At 40.0% G+C, this 21,405-nt stretch overlaps 1 protein-coding gene across 2 annotated transcripts in view; it reads left to right on the forward strand.

Annotated features, from left to right (window-relative positions):
* Positions 1-21,405, forward strand: part of TAFA4 (TAFA chemokine like family member 4) — a 165,105-nt gene that overhangs the window by 138,700 nt on the left and 5,000 nt on the right. The window contains exons 4-5 of one of the 2 annotated variants that reach the window (XM_038565883.1): positions 6,717-6,872; positions 16,395-16,478. In XM_038565883.1, the coding sequence (XP_038421811.1) occupies positions 6,717-6,872; positions 16,395-16,478 (240 nt within the window). Of the gene's footprint in view, positions 1-6,716; positions 6,873-16,394; positions 16,520-21,405 lie in introns of both variants that reach the window. The other variant, XM_038565884.1, reaches the window with a different exon arrangement.

Here is a 21,405-nt window from a genome sequence, read left to right on the forward strand (position 1 = left end):
AGAGAGAGGCAGAGACATAGGCAGAGGGAGAAGCAGGCTCCATGCACCGGGAGCCCGACGTGGGATTTGATCCCTGGTCTCCAGGATCTAAACTGCTGCACCACCCAGGGATCCCGGCCCTCCCTATTTTAAATTGTACCTTTCCTTGTATTTCTTTCTTCACTAAAATATGAAAAATCCCCGAGGAAGAGAATTTTTGGGGGCCTGTTTTGTTCAGCATTGTTTCCATGTGCCAGTACAGAGTAAATACTCAACAAATACTTATTGAATAAATATGTCAACAAAAAACTGTCATTTATTCAACATCTTTGGTTTTTCAAGTCATTCACTGTGTTCATTAAGTACTTTAAAATTCATAACCATCATGTGAGGTAGATAATAAACTACTTATATATGAGAAAGAGTGAGAGGCTCAGTGGAATTTCCCAAGTCTGTAAGTTGGCATGCTAGCTCAGCAGTTCTGACTCCAAGGCCGTTGCTCCCTCTTTTGTTAGCAGAAGGTAAGGGAGGCCATTTCCTCTTTGGGAGTACTGTGAGATACTTTGTTTGGTGTCTCTACCTGTTGATACCAAAGGCCATCTCTCTTCTTACTTATTTATTTATTTATTTTGCCATCTCTCTTCTTTACTGCTCTGTCCTCAACTCCAGCAGAGGGCCTGGCACATTGTATGAGCCCAGGAGATATTTGTTTCCACAAGTAAGTTAGTTACCAGAATTGTCCAGCTGGAGGGTCCCATGGCTACCATAGTTTTACATCTATACTGTGACCTATCCCTTTTTGACTGAAAGCCAACTTGGGGCAGGTATAGGGGGAGAAAGTTGAGCATTATAAGAAAACCATAACCAGGAATAGGCCTGTTTTCCAAAAGCAATGACTAGGCACTACCAATTGTCTGCTTTCATTTTGGGAATTATTTTCAGCTTTCTCTTGCCTCTGTTGTGCTGTCAGAGAGAGAAAGGCTGAGAATGCCATAGAGAAAAACCACACTCAAATAAAATAAATGCCTTCTAAGAAGATCACTGGAGTGTGAGGCTTCCTTTTAAGGGTGTATATTCTTGAGCTGAACAGGAGGAGGAAGGGGAGAAGGGATTTGAACAAAAGGGAAAGGATCCAAGGGAAATAATAGCATGAAGTCACCCTAATCTGATGCCTCCCCGACTCTCTATCAGCTTTCAAGTAGTTTCGATGGAAGAACTCCTATTGCAAATGAGGTTTTGTATTTTATCTCTTTAACAATGGAATGACCCTGACCTGCACTGGGACAAATGGGCACTTCCTTTGTTGTTTGCAACTTTTCTTAAAAATATATTTAATCTGAAAAAAAAAAAAGATAAGTGTTTAAACAATTTACTCTCTAGATAAAGTTAATTCATCTTTTATAGCCATCCCAAAGTAATAAATTATTGTTTTGTGAATTATCATCATGCGTTTAATGATGTCCACATTAACTTCAGGTGAGTGAGGAGCTAGGTATCTTACCTTTTATAGTCTTGCCAATATTTTAAGTCACCATTTTTTGAAAAAAAAAAAAAAATGCAACCTGATTGCATGGTCAAAAGTGTAGAAGGGAATCAAAGAACAATTTTAAGTTTCCCCACCTACATGTCTCCAAGAGCACTGATAACTGTGTCTTGTACATAGTACACTGTATCGAATTATTGGTTAAATAAATAGAAGTAAATATCCTCCCTTCTACCTACCCAGACAAAACTGGAAGGGAAATGGCCTAGCAGCTGACAGAGATAAGGAGACGGCATAAAGAGAATAGTGTTTTGTTTTCTGTTTGACCAGTTTTGCTTCAGAGAGCAGCTTTACTTTGGGATAACTTAGTCTTACTATCTCAATTCACACTTTGAAACTGTAAGGTAAATCCCATATGAGAAGTTTGAGCTACAATCTCTCACTCTCAATACTTCTGTGTATTTAGCTTTAGTTTTCAAGATGGATGCCCAACCGAAATGTTTCCTGCTGGGAACATTGAAATAAGAGATGTATCTTTGTTTTAATTGAATTTACTTGCAGTGGCCACTCTTTGGTACTAATCTTATTGAACAAGGATCCCTCCTGTACCTTTCCAGAGAACTAAGTTTACCATGAAAGCCTTTAATTTCTTGTCTCTTTTAAAAGATTTCGTTTTTTCCCCCACCTAGCAGGTAACTATATAGTTCTGTGATGTTTATGGTGGTTAATTTTATATAACAACTTGCCTGGGTCTTGGGGCGCCCAATTTGATTAAACATTATTGTGTGGTTTTTTAAGGTTGTTTTGGATGAGTTTAGCATTTGAATTAATAGATTGAGTAGATTATGTAAAAAAAAAAATAGATTGAGTAGGGAAAATTGCCCTCCTTACTGTGAGTAGGCCTCATCCAATTAGCTGAAGGCCTCAGTAGAACAAAAAGACTGACCTTGCCCTGAATAAGAGAGTATTCATCCTGATTTTGGATTGGGACATTAGTCTTTTCCTGCCTTTGCAAACTGAAATGTCAACTCTTGCTGAGTCTTGCGCCTGCCAGTCTTTGAACTAGTATGACAACATTCGCTCTCATGGGTCTCAAGCCTTTGGACCAGACGGGAACTGAACTCTTGGCTTCCCTGAGTCTCCATCTTGCTGACTCAGTCTTGGGAATTTTCAGCTTCCGTAATCACATGTGCCAGTTTCTTATAATCTCCTTATGTTTATATATCTGCTTTGTGTTGGTTCTTTCTCTTCGGAGAACCCTAATACATGATGAACTGCTCAAGCCAAGTATATATTTTGTGATTTCTGTGTATAGTAGCCCACAATTCCTGTCTTCCGCCATCATTCCTTGAGCAATTTGAAATACTTGTTTCTGAATACTTACCTCCTGGGTCAGGAACTACAGATTACAAAGAAATGAGGCACATTGTTATTCAAAGACCACAGTCCAGTCTCAACAGTCCACAAATGACTAGAAATAGTGCCTGTATGGAGTCCCCTCCACACTGTCATCATGTAGGAAAGTTGTTTTTCTGTGGGAAACTTAGCCATGTCTTGTGATTTGCTGAGAGGTGGGTGGGGAATGCCATTTGGCTCCAGTTAGTGAGATATTGGCTACTGCCTTTCTCTGCATTCTATGACCATATAGACACTGCCTGGGTTTGCATCTATCCTCTTTAGTTTCTAGTTGTGTGACCTTGGGCAAATTAGTGTGTGTACATTTTGTTAAATGTACAAAAGGAAGAAAAATGGTACCTACATTGTAGCATTTTTAAAGATCACATAGGAGAGTATTTGTAAAGGATTTAAAATAGTGCCTGCAACCTACCCTGTTTTATCAAATCTAAGATGCCATCAACTATGAGATACACTGCTATTTTGTGTATTTCTCAGAAAGAAAAGCATTGCCAATTACAATGATAAGATGCTATCAGTTGTGAGACCTGAAATGTTTAAAGATGAGAAAAGCATGTATCTTAAAAATCAATGCGGTCCTATAGTCAGTGTTATATAAGTGAATAAAATCCTAGACCATTGCAGGTTGATTACTCAGAGACAAATTTGAGGAGGAAGAAAATCTGTTTGCATTTGTGGATGGTTATCTAAATAGCAAAATTCTAAGCCAACTATAATATTGGTGAATGTCGCAACCATTTCTCAACTATTCTAAGTTACTAAAATGCATTTCTTTTATTTTCTTAATGAAGTGTAGTGCTGCCTTCATGACCCCCCAGGGTCATTTAAAACCTAATTAATGTACATGGCTGATATATCAACTGAATATGTGTGTGTCCCCCCACCCACCCAATTCATAGGTATGACTATATGACTATATTTGGAGACTGAGTCTGTGAGGAAGAAGTCAAGGTGAAATGAGGTCATAAGGGTGGCACCCTGATCTGGGAGAGCTAGTAATTTTCTGGAGAAAAAAAAGAAAGGAGGAGACAGCAGGGCACTCTGTTCTGCCACGTCATGACAGAGAAGACAGTTTGTTGCAGGCCAAGAAGAGAGCTCTCACCAGGAACTCAATTGGCTGGCACCTTGATCTGCTGTTTAAGCTGCCCAGCCTGTGGTCCTTCATTGTGGCCACTGGGCAAACTGTGACAGTGGCCAACAGGGAGGGGAAGGTGCTTTTGGAGGACTGAGGATGAATTCACTGTGGCCCTCCCCTCCATGGCTAGTCATTCAGGGGACGTTTGACCTGAAGGTGCTCACCTACAACTGTAAACCAGAGACATGGTCTCCTGCTGAACTCTTCCCAGTCCTTGTCGTTCTGCTTACTCAGCACCAAATACCTGTATTACGTTCCCAACATTGTAATTACAATTCATTTTTATTTATTTTTTACAACTGTATGCAACTACCTGTGGGAAATCAGCACTCTGGTTGTGTACATTTATTAAGGGTTATAGTTTTAATCACTTTATGCTTTCTTCTTTAGGAGATTGAAAACTTTCTCTCATGACGGTGGTTTGATTCTCTGGGTACTGGTTCCATGCTTTTATGTGTTTTCACAAATGAAACTTTGCCTTACTGTTTGTTCTTGCCAGTAATTGAATCTTGCTCCCACCCACATTTTAATACAGTATGCAAAGAAAGGGCTAGAAAATTTTCAGAATACAGAGGTGGTTTTGTGGGAGGGCTCGATTTATCGATGAAAATATTCCATAATTCAGATTTTTTAAACTGGTTTTGTGATTTGAAGTACATGCAACAAACAACAGAAACCAAGCAAAGTATTAGCCCCTGGGAATCTTTGGGGAAACCTGTTTTAATGAGTAGATGAGATATTTATTTGTCAATAGTGTATGTGGAAATTGAGGGTGCTCATGGGTGCTTCAAAAGGTTGTGTTTTATTTTTATTTATTTAAGATTTATTAAGATAAGAGAGAGAATTTTATTTAAGATTTTATTTTATTAAGATTTGAGAGAGAGAGCGAGCACAGAGGGAGAGTGAGAGGGAGAAGCAGATTCCCTACTAGCAGGATCCTAATACTTTATGGGACCTTGAGATCCTGACCTGAGCCAAAGGCAGATGTTTAACTGACCGAGCCACACAGGTGCCCCACATTGTATTTTATTAATAATTTCTAAACATTGCCTGCACAATCTTGTTTACATAATTTTTATCAGAGCAGAGGTAAGTCTCTTCAATCCTGATAGAGCCAGATTTGGTTTATTAGTTATCTATTGCTGTGTAACAAATTGGCCCAAACCGTTATTAGAAGCTTAAAACCATCAACATATATTACTTCACACAGTCTGTCAGCATCAGAAATTTGGGAATTTCTTCGCTGGGTGGTCCTGCTTCAGGGTTATCAGATTGCAGTTCAGCAGTTGGCTGGGGTTGGAGTCTTTGAAGACTTGACCAGGGCCGTTGGACCCACTAACAGACATTCTACAAAATAAATGGCATGTATTTTTTTTAAAATGTCAAGAAGGATAAAGGCTGAAAAATGCTTTCTGATTAAAGAAGGCTAAAGAAATGTGACAATGAAATACAATGTGGGTCCTTGAGTTGAATCCTGAAAAAAGGGGAATAATGTCTATAAAGGACATTATTAGGACAACTGGCAAACCTGCAGATTATGTAATAGCTTTATATAATAGCATTGTATCAGTGTTAAATGTCCTGATTTTGATAATTATGTAGGAGAATGCTTTTGATCTTAGGAAATACCCACTGAAGTGTTACCAAAGGGTCAAGGGATATCATATCTGCAAGTTACTCTCGAATGGCTCAGAAAGATACATGAAAGAGAGTGAATGACAAGACAAATAGGGTCACATGTTAACAATAGTGAATCTGGGTAAAAGATGTTATTGCTGCTGTGACAAATCACTGCAAATATAGTGGCTTTTTCTGTAGGTCAGAAGTCTGACACAGTTTGACTGGATTCCCTGCTCAGCATCTGACCTCTGGGTTAAAATCAAGGTGTCAGCAGGCCTGTATTCTTTTACGGAGGGCCTGGGAAAGAATCTGCTTCAACCTGTATTCATTTTGTTGGCTGAACTTGGTTTCTTGTGGTTGTAGGACTGAAGTCCCCATTTCCTTGCCTTCTGACTGCTCTATCTTTAAGCCAGCAGGGTGTTTCAAGTTCCCCTCATGTTTTGTTTTCTTTTAAGATTTTACTTATTTATTCATGAGAGACCCAGAGAGAGGCAGGGACACAGGCAGAGGGAGAAGCAGGCTCCTTGATGTAGGACTCAATCCCGGGACTCTGGGATCACTACCGGAGCCAAAGGCAGATGCTCAACCACTGAGTCACCCAGGTGCCTGCCCCCCCCCCCCCCACCACCATGTTTTCAATCTGACTTTCCCTTCTGTTCCATTTCTCTGCTTTTAAGAGCTCACGGGAGCACATTAGCTCGATCTGGACAATCCAGGATAATTTCCTTTTCTTAAAATTAACCAGTTAGTGATTTAAATTATATCCACAAAATCTCTTTTGCCATATAAGTCACATAACATAGCTGTGGGTGTGATGCCAGGGGTTAAAGGTCCTGGAGGCTGAATTTCTGTCTAACACAGGATCACAGGAATTTTTTGCACTATTCTTAACATCTTTATATACATACATACATATGTGTGTGTGTGTGTGTGTGTATAAAATTATATCTAAACAAAAAGTTACAGAGATTCCTAGGCATGGTACAAGAAGCTGGAAGATATAGTCATGGCATTGTTCACATACTTGGTAGCTTCATTTTTTCCTAACAATACTAGGTCTGTTTCTTTCCCCCTTTATCCCAGGTCACCACCAAATCAAGCAAGGGACCTGTGAGGTGGTCGCTGTGCACAGGTGCTGTAACAAGAACCGCATAGAAGAGCGATCACAAACAGTCAAGTGCTCCTGCTTCCCAGGACAGGTTGCTGGCACAACTCGGGCTCAGCCTTCTTGTGTTGAAGGTAAGACTTTTTCTGGTCAGTTTCTTTAATATTGCAAAAGTACCTCAAACTACCAAGAACCTCCTTGCTTTACTGTCTTTGCAACTCAAAGAAAACTAGGCTGCTTCTGGGTTAGTGTTGTTCCAAAAGCGAACATCATTGTAACTCCGCGCACTGCTTGGTGAATAAGGTAAGTTATTAATGATATTTCTCAAGGGGTCCCAATGGGGAGTTCTATTACTAGACAATCAGGAAGATATGCTTTTGATTCTTTTTTTTTCTTCCCCGGCTGTCTCTCCAAAACTTATCCATCAAAGCAGTTGCTTCCCTAGATATACTTTTCCTCCCTGATTTCAAGCTCTCAGCTCAAAAGCGATTAGCTGCTTATTTTTTTGACCTTTTTTAAGGTTACAGATTAATATTCTCTTTATATCTAATTTGCTATTTTAGCAAGCATTTATAAAACATCTTCTTTGGAGCAATTTCCCTGAGAATAGTTTGGGGATCACATGTCATTTATTTGTGGTCTCCAAAACCCCAAGCTGAGTACTGTGCCTAAAGGATTTTTTTTTTTAATGAATGAATGTTGATGGGTTGTAGGTAGAGGCCTGAGATGGATTTCTTTTGATGCCCTTGGCTTCTTCTAGCACACACCTTGTTAGAAATAAGTTATCAATCCCCAGGAGAACGGGTACATGAGGTTAAGCCCTGTAGCAGTTTCTCTACAGTGGCATGAAAACTCCTGAAAATGAATGCTCCCAGTCTTATTTGATGCATGTCTCAAGGTCAGCCGTTAAAATACACATATACATTTTTAACTCCAGAATTGCACAATCAAGAATAATAATCGACTGACCCATATCCCGCCTCCCCAATCAAACACAGGCACAAATTTATGGTCGGATGGTCACTAGTTAAAGCTGGAAAGTGGATATGGCCAACTTACCATTTACAGTTCCTCACAGAAACCCTGGGGGCCGAATGCATTGCCGAATTCAGATTTTTTAAAGGTAGCCTAGTATGTACAGCATCTATTCCCTAACAAACCTAATGTCTTTTCCAGTTGTATGCTATTGTCACAGATGCTAGTATTCCTACAGTGAAATATGTAGAATATTCTTGCAGAACGAGATAGGGCAAGGTGAAGAAGCTCATGTTAATTCAAATCAGGTTTTGCACCCATCATATAGAACTCCTGTCCATTTTCTGAGCATTTGGGATTTGGGTATAACAGATAAAGGATTGTGGATCTATAAAAGAAGATGAACGTCTTTAACATTTGAAAAAAAAAGATATTTAAAAGAAATTTGCTAAGTTCCTATCTTTCCCACTGAGACAGTTCAGCATGTTTATTTTCTCCATCAACTGAATCCAAACTGTACCTATTTTGCCTCCTTGGTCTGTCTCAAGATTCTCTGTGCCACGGCCACCTGCTGTCTAGGGGCTCACGTTACATTTTGCCAACCTTACTACTCCTGTCTCTCATTTTCTACCCTGCAGCCTTCTACAAAAGCAGAACTCATCATGACACTCTTGTATTTAAAACCACACTTCAGTGACTTCCCACTGTCTTTAAAATAAAATCCAAATTCTTTACCATGGCTTATTAAACTTTGCATAGTCTGACTCTGTCTCCCTCCTCTTTCAGCTACACTCCCGACGTCCAAGGGGGCTCCTTTATGTTCCCTTTTATCTCTGCACTTCTCCTATGTCCTTTGCCTGAATCATTGCCTTCTTCCCCACAACACACATTTTGTCTACTTGATTGCAACTTTCCTTCCATAGCTGCTGTATGCTCCTGTATCTCCCTGTACTTCCAGGTCATGGCATGTATCCCATTCTGTTTTAAGATCTTTTTGAGTGTGTGCCTTCCCATTAGTCTGCAGGTTGCTTGAGGATGGGAACTGGATCTCTCATTTCTCTTAATGCCCCACCTTCCCTTCCTCCCTCGCATTGGCTGGTGCATGAATGACTTTGAGCATGGTAGAGAACCGATTCGTATTCAGTAATCACAGATTGTTTTCAAATTAGTGGTAACAACTGTGTTTCCTTGCTCTATAGATTTTAAACTTCTTCAAGAACTTATGAATTATGACATACTGTATCCAGCATCAAATCTTTAGATCTAAAAAGTCTTACACATTTATCTCAGAGCACTTCTTTCGGTATCTGGAAAGCATAGAGATGGCATGACAATTATATTTAGTATCTTTCTCTTAGTAAAGAAGATATTAATACCTTACTCTCCTGTAGCTTGTTTTTAATTCTTGTATACATTTATTATATGGACCAAATCCCCTTTGTGCACCACTGTCAAAATAACTACAAAAATGTCAATACTTTTTTTTTCGTATATTTGTGTATTTAAGATAGGTCTCCAGAAAATATGGCACATTTCAGTATGAATGTGTTTTACCCAAATGGTATCACATTGAATATTTCTTAATCCAACCTATCAATATTAGGTTGTGGAGATCTTCGTGTGCAGTACATAGTGACCTATTGTTTATTTTTAATTGCTCCACACCATTCCATTGTATGGATAGGCTATAATTTGTTTAGCCATTCCTTTACTGAAGGACATTGCAGTTATGTCTGAGACAAGACAGACTCATAGGCTAACTAAATGATTTCCTCAGTGTTACAGGATCAGTAAGTGATAGAGGTCAATAATTTGGTGTCTGAGCCGAGTCTGTGTAGTGGAAGGTTCCGTGATGATGATCATATTCTTTCTGTATATCTCTTAGCTATGTGTTGATGCACACATGTCCAGTATGATTGGTAACCACTAAACACGTGGCTATTGAGCATTGGAGGAGTGACTGGCATGCATTTAGATTGAAGTGGGAACCTGTGACTAAGCATCCCTGTTGGACAGTGCAGGATCAGCTTCCTATACATATGTAACTTATGAGTACTACATTTGCAGCCAGAGAATACCCAAACTCTGAAGGATAGGATTGTGATTGTATCTTAATAATTGTATCCCCTGCACTTAGCCTGGCAAACAGTAGGTGTCCAATAAATGTTTATTGGGCCGAAGTCACAGAGGAGGTCTAGGAAGTTGTAGTTTAGACTCTAGTTATGATGTGTGCTTTCCTATCCCCCTGATCTTCTATTCCTTATCTGAATGTTTCCATTAGGGCTTTTTAGCTTTATCCCATAATAATCTTTATCCCACAATAATTATGCAGTATCATGCTGCTAGTTGGCTTATGGAAAGACCTAGTCTCTCCTGCTATGTTCCTGTTATCTTATTTGTCAATAAGAATGTGGAGAGGATCTAAAATATAAAATTCACTTAAATTTACATTTAAATTAAAACAAAGGCAAGAAGACATTGGAGCAGGGCACTAATTAATGTTAGCACAGAAAGTGGCATATACTTATGCATTTCTGCTAATCCACAGCAGAGATGCTTATCTAGTGTTTTCATTGCTTTTCTATAAAAATCATAGTTTTTATTAGTTAAAAAGGGAGAAAAATCAGCTGTTTTTTTGTTTTGTTTTTCGTTGTAATTAACTTATAAAATCCTCTTGTGGAGTACAGCCACATTTCAATACTACATTTCAGATTTGGGAGGAGGGGCGGGGATTTACTTGATTAAAGCCATGGTTACTAGGGTCCTAAAACAGACAACTGTGTAGCTGGTAACCATGTTCCCTTTTGAATCTTCGACTGGTATAGATACAAGGCTGTTTAATGACATGAACTGTATTCTACACATTTATCAAAATACCACTCTTCAGAGATAATGCTGAATGGTTTATGATAAAAGGAGATAAATGTGTAATACGACAAGGCTTCATTTATTTCGTTAGAGTGACTGCTTTCTAACTATTGGGTTTAAAAAAGGCTGATAAAGGCTGAGGAATGGGAGGCAGCTGCTTTTTGAAACCATTTGTTTTCTTTTGATGATGGTTGAATTTGTTTTCTGAGATGTTGGAAGCCACTTGGTTAGGGTTGAGGGTTCCTGTGCGTACTGCAGACAACTTACGTGGTTTCACAGGCTGTGTGATGAGGTAGGGAGTCTGTCTTCAAGATGCAGCCTTACAAAGTTGTATAATTGGGTATGTTCTCTGTGCCACTTAAAAGAGCAAGCGGTTTTTTGAGCTTTTCCCTGTGGCGGTCGGGTGAATGACAGAAAGATTACTTTACCAAAGAACTGGGGGAGATGAAAGGACAGGCACCTTTTGCATATGTTGGTTCATTGAGTTTTAATTCAGTGCATTGTGCCTGGAATGTCGTAGATGCTGGGGAATAGGATGCTAATTAGCCTCAGGTCCTACTTTCCAAAAAAGAACTCTAGGAAATGAAGGTACAGGAAGAGAGAGCAGAGAAGGGGTCAGGGATGATATCCTATGAGAACCATTGGGTCTGGTTTTACCAGGCAGGAGGGAACCAAGTGGTAGAGTCGGGTAAAGCGTGTGAGAATGAGTGGGGGCAACTGTGGGAATTAGAAATGTCTCGGTCAGGATCTGAAGTGGTCGAAGATGAGGCTGGAGACTCCTCCAGAGCCTTCACTGTTAGAAATTTTCCATCAGCTCAAACTTGAGGATGTAATTCCTGCATTCTGGGAGAGTGGATGAAAGAGAATATGCCAGTAAGAAAGGGTATTAAGTGAGCAAAGGTCTTATCAAATACCCTACAATTGCTGAAAAGGAAAAATGTGATCTCTGAATTTGACAGGTCAGGTAGGTTGTCAGCATAGGCTTCTGGGTGAGCCCTGGAGTAGCCAGGAGTTGTGTGTGGGAGCGAGAGTAGTGAGACTGAGCCAGAGAAAACGAGATTCAGAGAGAGAATATGCAAATTTTTGACTTGTAGGATTGCCCACAGTGCAGGCTCCAGGAGGGCATATAAGGAATAGAGCTGGCATTGTGTTTACTCTGTAGTAAGGATTACGAGGTCTGCTGAACTAGCTCAGCCTCCCATTTTGAGCTGAGTATATCTCCATGACCATAGATCAATGTTTCTTACCCAGGGGTGATTTTGGCTACTCTGAGGAACATTTGATGATGTCTGGAGCCATTTCGGGTTGTTATACTGGGGGAGAGGGTGCTACTGGCATTTAGTGGCTAGAGGCCTGGAATGCTGGTCACTGTGTTAGAGTGTGCAGTGTATACCCCTACCATCAGGAATTAGCAAGCCTTTAATGTGCTAAGGTCAAGAAACTCTGCCTTTCAGGTAGGTCAGGGCCTGGCAGGGTTGTATTTCTGTGAGCTCACACTTTGTGGAGAAGACAAACCTAGATCTATCTATCCACAGGCTCACTCAGTAGTCTGTATACTTTGTGGAAATAACAATATCTTGTTATGTGTGAAGTGTGTGAACAAGTAAGAATCCTTTAGCAAAAAATCATGTTCTCGGGACTGCTTTTTTCCATGTTACCTGGGTCAGGGTGGAATGGCTTCTTTTCTTGAAATCACAAAATATAAATTAGCAGGTCTTTTCCCCTGCCTATATTTAAAGTTAACATTAAAGAAAGGTTTATTAACTTTAAGCCATTTGTTAATTTGCAAAGAGCATCTTGAAATAACGTTAAGAGCAAAACAGCTAAAGTATATTAAAATCTCAGAGCATATTTTTTTGTGATTGTTTCCATTTTTAAGACAGTGTATATATTCTAGGAAGATGTGTTCTTCATCTTTCTGTCTGTAGTTTCAGTGTAAAAATACACTTTTCTTTAGAAAAGCCTTAACTCTGTAAATGCAACTAAACTGAATCAAAAAATGAAAGACCAGCTCCCAAGAAGTGAGCCTGTTTATTTGTTAGTCTTACTCGAAAGTGGGTTTATAGAAATAGCTATATGAATACACATTGTGTTTTATTTCATGGAGTAATATTTAATTGGGACAAGGGATAGAAAAAAAAATCTCCATCTATTTTATACAACAGAGAGAACAGAAAATGCACCAGGAACAAGATAGCTAATTGGTCCCATTACATTTTCACCTAGAAAACAACATTACAGAAAACACAAGTCACTACCATAAAACCAGAGCTTCACTATTTTTTTTTTCCCTTCCTTTCTGCATAAAACTAGAAATTCATTACAGGTTGGCAGCTTGAAGATAGGGATGTTTTGTATTTTCCCAAGTCAGAAAGGCATGAGGCTTTCTAAAGAATTTTTATTTTAAAAATAGAAGTGACAAGACACTTTCTCATCTCATGTATATTATGGTATTTTGTAACAGGATAAAATAGATACCTCCTACAAACTTATTTTCCTATGGAGACAAGGCTCAGTTAAGTGGGCAGATGTTCTCAAGAGTTATTTTATAAAATCCTACTTCTGGGTCCTTTGTCTCAGCTCAAAGCCTAGCTCAGTAGGCACTCGAAGCTTGAACTCTGGGGCTATTTAATCACCTTATGCACTGGTGGGTGAAACCCTCGATTGGTTCTCACCTTCTCACCTTAGCTGCAAGGTCCTTAGTCAGTCTTTAATGCATAAAGGAATTTGAAACTTTTATTGTGGCTACTATGGTGGCTCTCATTAAGACTTTCTTTTCTGATAGAACATTTGCTGTTAAGTAAGTAAGTTTCTAACACTTGGAGAGACCTTCTTTCCAGTGTCATTCTTCACTAGATATGAAAAATGATTTTTTTTGGCAAATAGAAATATTTTACATTTCAGGGCAGGTGACTTTTAAGGAACCTATAATATCTGTCTTCAGAAGAATCACTCCATATTTCCCAGTTAAATGAAAGAAAAATGATAATTTCACAAGAGCTTGATCATACGTGCTTTCTTCTTTTATTTAAATAAATTTAAAGCCTTAAACAAAATACTGTGAAAACATTTTATTTTTCTGTAGTTAAGAATTGGCATAGTTTTCTGTGACAAATGCCTGAATCCATCTTTTTTTCCCCCTCAAGCTCCTTTTTCGATATTTGGCATCAGAATTATCTTGGGACCCCATGAAGCCAGTAAGGACTTGCATTTCTCTACTGAGAAGCTGACATAGAATGAATCAGATTATTTCCTCTGTAGGGAATCTATTCCCATATTTCTCACCTTAATATTTCAAGGGGTCTCTTTCAGACGCTTTTCTGCCCCCAACTGTTTATTATCACCTGCCAGACCAGCTGTCCTAGGCACACAGGTTCCCCTGGTTTATGGTACGCCCTTGTGCAGAAGCTTTCCATGGCTCCCTGCTGCCTGGGGAATCAAGTCTAATCTGGAGTTGGCCTTGAGAGCCCCCGAAGCTTGCTTCTCAGATCACCTTGCTCAGCAGGGTGTCTTGTGCTGCTTTGCTGACCCCTCACTGAGCCACATGGGTCTTCCGGCTTCCAGGCAGGCCACTCCCCGTCCCAACACACCACGCACTCACACTTCGACAGATCACTTGTCCTCTGCGCTTCTGCAGAATCTTCCATGTAGCCCCAGCCCCTGTCAGGAGTACATAGGTTCCCACTGCTGAGTGGCAGAGAATCTGCCTAAGAGAACTATTTTAAAGATAAAAAAAAAAAAAAAAGTATTTTAAATTCAGCTGTAACTCTGTGTAAATATAACTAAGCTCTGTCAACATTTATATAACTTTTGCAATCCTGCAGATGGAATTTTAAATCGAGGGCTGGGAACCATCTCTTATTTGTCTTTATATCTACTTGGGATCAGCCTAAGGTATTCAGAAGATAATGAATGACTGGTCAGAACTTTGAATCTGGTCAAACTCTAAGTAGCATATGTTAATCTAAGCTATTATTATAAGTTGTGGTACAGTAGAAAGACTTGTAGAGACAGAGGAGGAAGTCTAGATTCTAGTACCTCCTCCCTCATTTTACTCACTCTCTTTTACAGTTGTTTTCCTTTCTGGCCATCTGCCACCCCTTCCTGATTCTGAAGGTGGTTGGGATAATTGAAAGAGGAACAGTATGTAAAAGGGCTTTAAAAATCACAAAGCTCCATACAGTTTTAAGGTGAATTTGTTTAAAATATTTGTGACTGAAAAGAATATGGCTTTCTCAGACTTCACCGCACTGTCTCCAGCCATCCACTAAAGTTCAGTGGCACTCTCTGATAAAATAAATAACCCCTTTAGCTATATTCCTTGCTCAGTGTTGGCACCTTCTGATTTAAATAGCTTACGGTTCTTCTAGATCACAATTCTTCATTTATATATTAGTGGTTTTGATGGGACTGTAATTGGGTAGTAGCACAGTATTTGGCCAGAATCAGAAATGGTGGTCTTCATGTGGAATAGACACAATGTCTAGCCACTTCCGCTGAGAGTGAAATGGTCCGGTGACCTAATCATGCGGTATTGCATATGCCTGATAGAAGAGTTTGTAATGTGAACTTGCTATGTTTCCTACTTTTGTCACTGCCTCTCTACCTCTGGTTGTTTCTACTACAGATCTCTGGTGTGAGGGAGAGAGATTAATTTAATGGCAGATGAAGGGGCTCTAGAATTAGAAATAATGCCTCTGTCAAAGGGCCTCAGTTTTTTCTTCTCTATAAAATGCAGGAAATACATTTAGCAGGGTGCCTGACCCTCAAGAAAACAGCTATTAGGAATTCGCAAGAGTTGCTTGAAATTGAGTTTCAGACTTCCCAGGCAAGGGTATTTTGAGTCAAATCCATTGGCATATTTTTTTTTTATACCAAAGTGCTGCTGTTTCACCAGAAAAACAGGGCCCAATGACCCTTCCCCCTTAATCCATATACCCTACCTGCAGCCTCAGATCTCTGACCTGTACCAGTCCACTGGCTGGGCTCACCATAAACAATGAATCACAGTCCCTTTTGTCCTTTGTAGGAATACCCAGCCAAGTTGATAGTTCCCTTAACTTCTCTTCATCTGCCTCCAAACCCAGAGAATTTTCTGTTTCCTCATCTTATAGGCCGGTGGCAGCAGAGATGATGGGGTAAGGAGGAAAGGGAATTCACAGGTGAGATCACGAGTCTAAAATGTGAGCCTGTGAGGGAGTGCCACGCTCTGCCACCTCATTTGGCTTCCAGTTGGTGAGTTCAAGGGTTTACTCACCACTTGGTTGGAATGGGTTGGAGAGATGAACACCTCTGTGATGGAAATGTTTACTACTTTTAGTCTGTGCCCTTGGCAACAAAGAGCATCAAACATAACAACTTTGCAGTGCCAGCATCCACCATTGGAGCCTACAAAATGATGACCACACCAATAGCTAACATTTTCTGACAACCTAGTGATTGGCCCCTGGTTAGCCAAGATTTTAATTTGGATTAGTTTTATCCTCTTGACAATTGTGGTGAGGTTCTGTTTTTATCCTCATTTTGCAGATAAAGAAACTGAGGCCAAGAGGAGTTAAATAACTAGTTGAAGGTCATTGGAAAAAAAAAAAAAAGTAGCAGTGCCAAAGTCGTACCCAGGCATGCTGCAAAGCTTGGCGTCTTACTGTTTTCTAGAGTGTATGGCTGAAGGCATTCTTTAAATTCACTTACAGTGAAATAGTTCTCATTAACAATCTTTGAAGTCAATATATGGATCCGTATATGAGCTTTATGTTGTCCCTAGTTGGAGGAAGAAATGGTATCACAGACATTATTTGGCCTTTGTTTTACAGCTTCCATCGTGATTCAGAAATGGTGGTGTCACATGAATCCTTGCTTGGAAGGAGAGGATTGCAAGGTGCTGCCAGATTACTCAGGTTGGTCCTGTAGCAGTGGCAATAAAGTCAAAACTACAAAGGCAAGTATAGACAAACACAATTCTCTCTTACAGCCTCCACAGATGATTACCTAAGCGGGTTTCCCTCTTCATTGTATCCCGGCACCACGACGTTATTTTCTGTCTGTAAACTTGCTCGGGCAGTGCCACGCTATTACTCTGGCCCTTTGAACAGCCCATATCCTAAGTGGCACCCGTTATGTCCGATTTTGCAGAGCAGCGTGGTCTGGGGGGATGCACTTGTGGTTTTAGGCAGGCACCGAATGCATCGCAGCTCCTTCGAGAGCCCAATTTCAAATAAAGGGCTCAGCGTCGACAGGCCAGCGTGTCGACAGATGCCACACGCAGAGGATTCGCTGAAGGAGAATGCTCCCTTCCTGTGAGGAGTTTTAGTAGTTGGGGTCCCAAATTCAGAGTCGTCCAAAGTCAGGAGTTGCCTCCCCCAGAGATTCTGTCCAGGTCTCCCGGGCTCAGAAGGACACCTCTGTCCTTCCGGTTCTTGAGCCAGAAATCTCTCTTCCTTACCTCCCCACGTCCAGTCTATTACTGCGTTTTGGGATTGTCCTTCCCAACTCCCTCCTTGAGCCATGTGTCAGCATCCTGATGCCAGGGGTCCCATCCCCACTGGGGCTCCCCTGGAGGACTAAGTGGCTGCCTCACATTCACCATGGCCCTCTTCAGGCCATTCTCCACACGCTGACCACAATCACTTTTGTGAAATGGAGATCTTCTAACCAAGTTCATCTTGCTCCACTAGCTTTGCCTATCTGGCTCTTTATAAATAACCAGGCAAGTCACCTCCCTTCATTCTTTTTTTTTTCCCCCCTGTTTCAGCCTTCTCTTGGTACCTCTTCCCATGTGCCTTAGTGGTTGCCAAGAAAGGTGTTCTTCATGGAATGGGCCTCCCTCCTTTCTTTCCTCTGGAGCCATTTTGTCTTTGGAGTCCTTCACCGAGTGGATTCAGGTCTCCTGTATCTCTGAGCATTTACTCTGCTTCTGCTTTACACAGAAGGGTGTCCTGAGGTGCTTCGTATCCTAGAGCTTTCTCCCTGGGAAGAGGCCTGTGAAGTCAGGGACCATGTTTGCAGTGACTTTGATAGACTCAGTAACTTTCAAATGGAAAGTAATAAACAAGGTCATTATAATATAATAAAACATTACATTTAGAACAAATGAGAACATTTTATAAAAAAGTGCAGATGTAAATTTGAGCTGACCTCAAATTTGTCAGTAGTAGAGTAAGTCAGCTCATTCCTTAGCTAGTTAGAAATCATAATTTCAAACTCAAAACTATTTCACATTAGTTGTAAACTTTTTGTAAGTAATATAAAGATGACTAGGATTAATGACCTGATGAAGAATATCTCATTTTATTGTGCTTTGTACAGGCTATTTTTTTTTTTTAATAACCTGAAGGTTTGTGGCAACCTGAGTCAATCAAGTCTATTGGCATCATTTGCATTGGCTTACTTAGTGTCTCTGTGTCACATTTTGGTAATTCTTGGAATATTTAAAACCTTTTAAATTATTTGTTAATGGTTATCAGTGATGTTTGGGGTACTGTTATAATTTTAGTGTGCCAGCCCTGTAAGAGAGCAAAGTCTGCAAATGTATGTGTTCTGTTCCCCTGCCTCTCTTCCTCTCCTTAGGCCTCCTTATTCCCCAAGACAACAACAATATTGAAATTAGGCCAGTTAATAAACCTACTTGGCCCTCTAAGTGTTCCAGGGAAAGGAAGAATCACGTTTCTCACTTTAAGTCAAAAGCTAGAAATGATTAAGCTTAGTCAGGATGCCTTGTCAAAAGTCAAGGTAGACCAAATCCTGGCCTCTTGCACCAAACGATTAACCAAGCTGTGAATACAAAGGAAGAGCCCATGAAGGAAATTTTAAAAAGTACTCCTGTGAGCACACAAATGATAAGAAAGGGAGACAGCATTAAAGCCCATAGGGAGAAAGTTTTAGTGATCTGGATAAAAGATCAGTCCAGCCATAACATTCCCTTAAACTAGAACCTGATCCTGCGCATGGCCCTAATTCTTTTCTCAAAAGAAAAGTTTGAATCTAGCAGATGTTGGTTCATGGGGGTTAACAGAGAAGCTATGTCCATAAAGTGCAAGTGCAGATATGGAAACCGCAGCAGGTTATCTAGAAGTTCTAGCTAAGATAAAGAAGTTGGTTACTCCAAACAGCAGATTTTCATTTTAGACAAAACAGCCTTCTATTGGAAGAAGACATCCTCCGTGACTTTCATAGGTAGAGAGAAGTCAGTGCCTGGCATCAAAGCTTCAAAGGCTGACTCTTGTAGGGGCTCATGCACCTGTTGGTCTTAGGCTGCAGACAGTGCTCATTCGGAAATCCTAGAGTCCTTAAGAATTAGACTAAACCTACTCTGTCTCTAGAAATGCAACAAACAAAGCCTAGATGACAATATATCTGATTACAACTTGGTTTACTGAATATTTAAGACCTGCTGTTGAGACTTACTGCTTGTAAAGGGAGTCCTTTCAAAATATCACCACCCAGTGACAATGCACCTAGTCACCCAAGGGCTCTGATGGAGACAAGTGTTGATTAACGTCTTTATGCCTGCTAACATGATTCCTTGATCCATGGGCTGCAGAATGGATGTCATTTTGACTTTCAATTCTTATTATTTAAATAGTGCATTTTGTAAGGCTATAGTAGCTGTCATGGAGATAATGATCCCTGTGATGGATCTGGGCATTCTAGATGCCATTAAGAACAATGGGAAGAGGTCAAAGCTAATAGGAGTTTGGAAGAAGTTGTTTTCAATACTTAAGGATAACTCTGAGGGGTTCAAGGCTTTAGTGAAGGAAGTAACTGGAGATGTGGTGGAAATAACAGAACTAGAATTAGAAGCGGAACCTGAATATGGCACTGAATGTCTACACTCACATGCGAAACCATAATAGAGGAGGAGGTGCTTCTCATGCATGAGCAGAGAAAGTGGTTTCTTGAGATGGCATTTACTCTAGGTTGCAGATGCTATGAAGATCATTGACATGACAACCAATGATTTAGAATATTCCATCAACCTGGTTGATAAGCAGCAGCAGGATTGGAGAGGATTGCCTCCCACTTTGAAAGAAGTTCTGTGAGTAAAATGCTATCAACAGCGTGGCATGCTAGAGAGAAATTGTTCATGAAAGCAAGAGTCAGTCAGTTTGGCAGGCTAGATGGTCTTGTTAAAAGAAATTGCCACAGCCACCCCAGCCTGCAGCAACTGCCATCCTGATCAGTCAGCAGCTGTCAACATCGAGGCAAGACCCTCTACCAGGAAAAAGATGATGACGGGCTGGAAGCTCAGGTGATGGTTAGCTTTTTTTTTTAAACAAGGTATTTTTTAAGATAAAGTATTTTTAAATAAGGACACATACATTGGTTTTTTTGTTTTGTTTTCTAGACAAAATGCTATTGAACATTTAACAGACTACAGTACAGTGTAAACATTACTATTATATGTACTGGGAAACGAAGAATTAATTTGGCATGCTTTATTGTGATATTCATTTTATTGTGATATTTGCTTTATGGCATTACTTGCTTTACCAGGGAGGTCTGGACCCAAACCTCCAGAATCTCTAAGGTGTGCCTACTGTATGCTTTTATACCCAGAGCACTGGAAGCTTGTGGAGTTCCTCCTTTGTTCATGGAGGAAGGAGGTTAACACTACCATCATTTCTATCAGCTCTGCTTCTAAGCTACTCCAAATTAACTTCCAATCTGTGTAAACCCAAGTGTGCTTGCTAAGCAAACTCTGCTTTAAAGTAATTCTACTCTCCTTTCCCTATTGGCCCCTTTCAGCCTTTTATCCCCCTATCTCCTTCCTGAATAAAAATCTTGGAGCTGCCAATGAACTGGGGTCCTACATCCATCAATGATAAAAATTTCCTTTTATCCAATTTCTTGTAGACTAAGAAATAACATTTGGAAGATTATACTTGTATTGATTGTTAGATATAAATATAAAACAAGACCATGAACACAAGCCAACTGTGTTCCGGAAAAGAATGTGTCTAAGTAGTCTCTTGCTGGAGCAGCTCCCTCTCTATTTATGTGCAGTAACGAAGAGCATTTGCAGGAAGCAAACCTTTAGGGGCATTTCGGCTCTGTGTGCTGGGAATATAAGTTTGCTCTAGCTAAATCCTCAACGGTAGTGACATTTCATTTGGCACTTCTAAAAGTTGTAGAACCACAATACAGTTCCCTAAGCCATAATGATACTTAGCTGCTTTTTTTTCTTTTTCTTTTTCCTTTTTTTTTTTTTTTTTTTAGTGATAGGCCACTTGAGAATAATCTCGAAGTAGTAAAACTGCTTCCTTTATTAATCCAAGTCATTGTGACTTGAACTGCATAAAACATTTTATGTCTTTTATAGATCTTATGAACATAGAATAAATTCATTTGTGGAGGTGTGACTGGCTTCTGGGAAGAGCTTAGAACCCTAAGAAGCTGTGTCTTTTTCTTAAAATAGACACCAACCTTATACCACAAATGCAACAGAGGTCCTACAGAGGTAAAACCATTGCAGCCCTAGATGGGTTATTAACTATATTACAAAAGAATTTTCATTTTCCTTAAACAGTTCATTGCCAGCAACATGAAAACATGGAAAAGCTGAAAAAAAGAAGATAATCCTGCAGTAAGCCACCTATGTCAGAATTTTATTTTCCATTTAAATGCAAATATGAAAAGAGTGAGCAGTCGAGATATTAACAGACTTAGATGAAGATATGACAATGAGGGGAGACCGTTTCCTAGCCAGTCCTCCTGTCTTTTCCAGTTTTGAAAAGGTGGCCATAAGTTTAGTCTGCCTCTACAGTTTTTAGTGTCCCCAGAGAGTATTCAGCTACTAGTTGTCATGGAGAATTAGAACTCTCTGTC

This window comes from Canis lupus, chromosome 20, assembly GCF_011100685.1.
Source record: "Canis lupus familiaris isolate Mischka breed German Shepherd chromosome 20, alternate assembly UU_Cfam_GSD_1.0, whole genome shotgun sequence".
In the NCBI taxonomy this organism is placed as follows: Eukaryota; Metazoa; Chordata; class Mammalia; order Carnivora; family Canidae; genus Canis; species Canis lupus.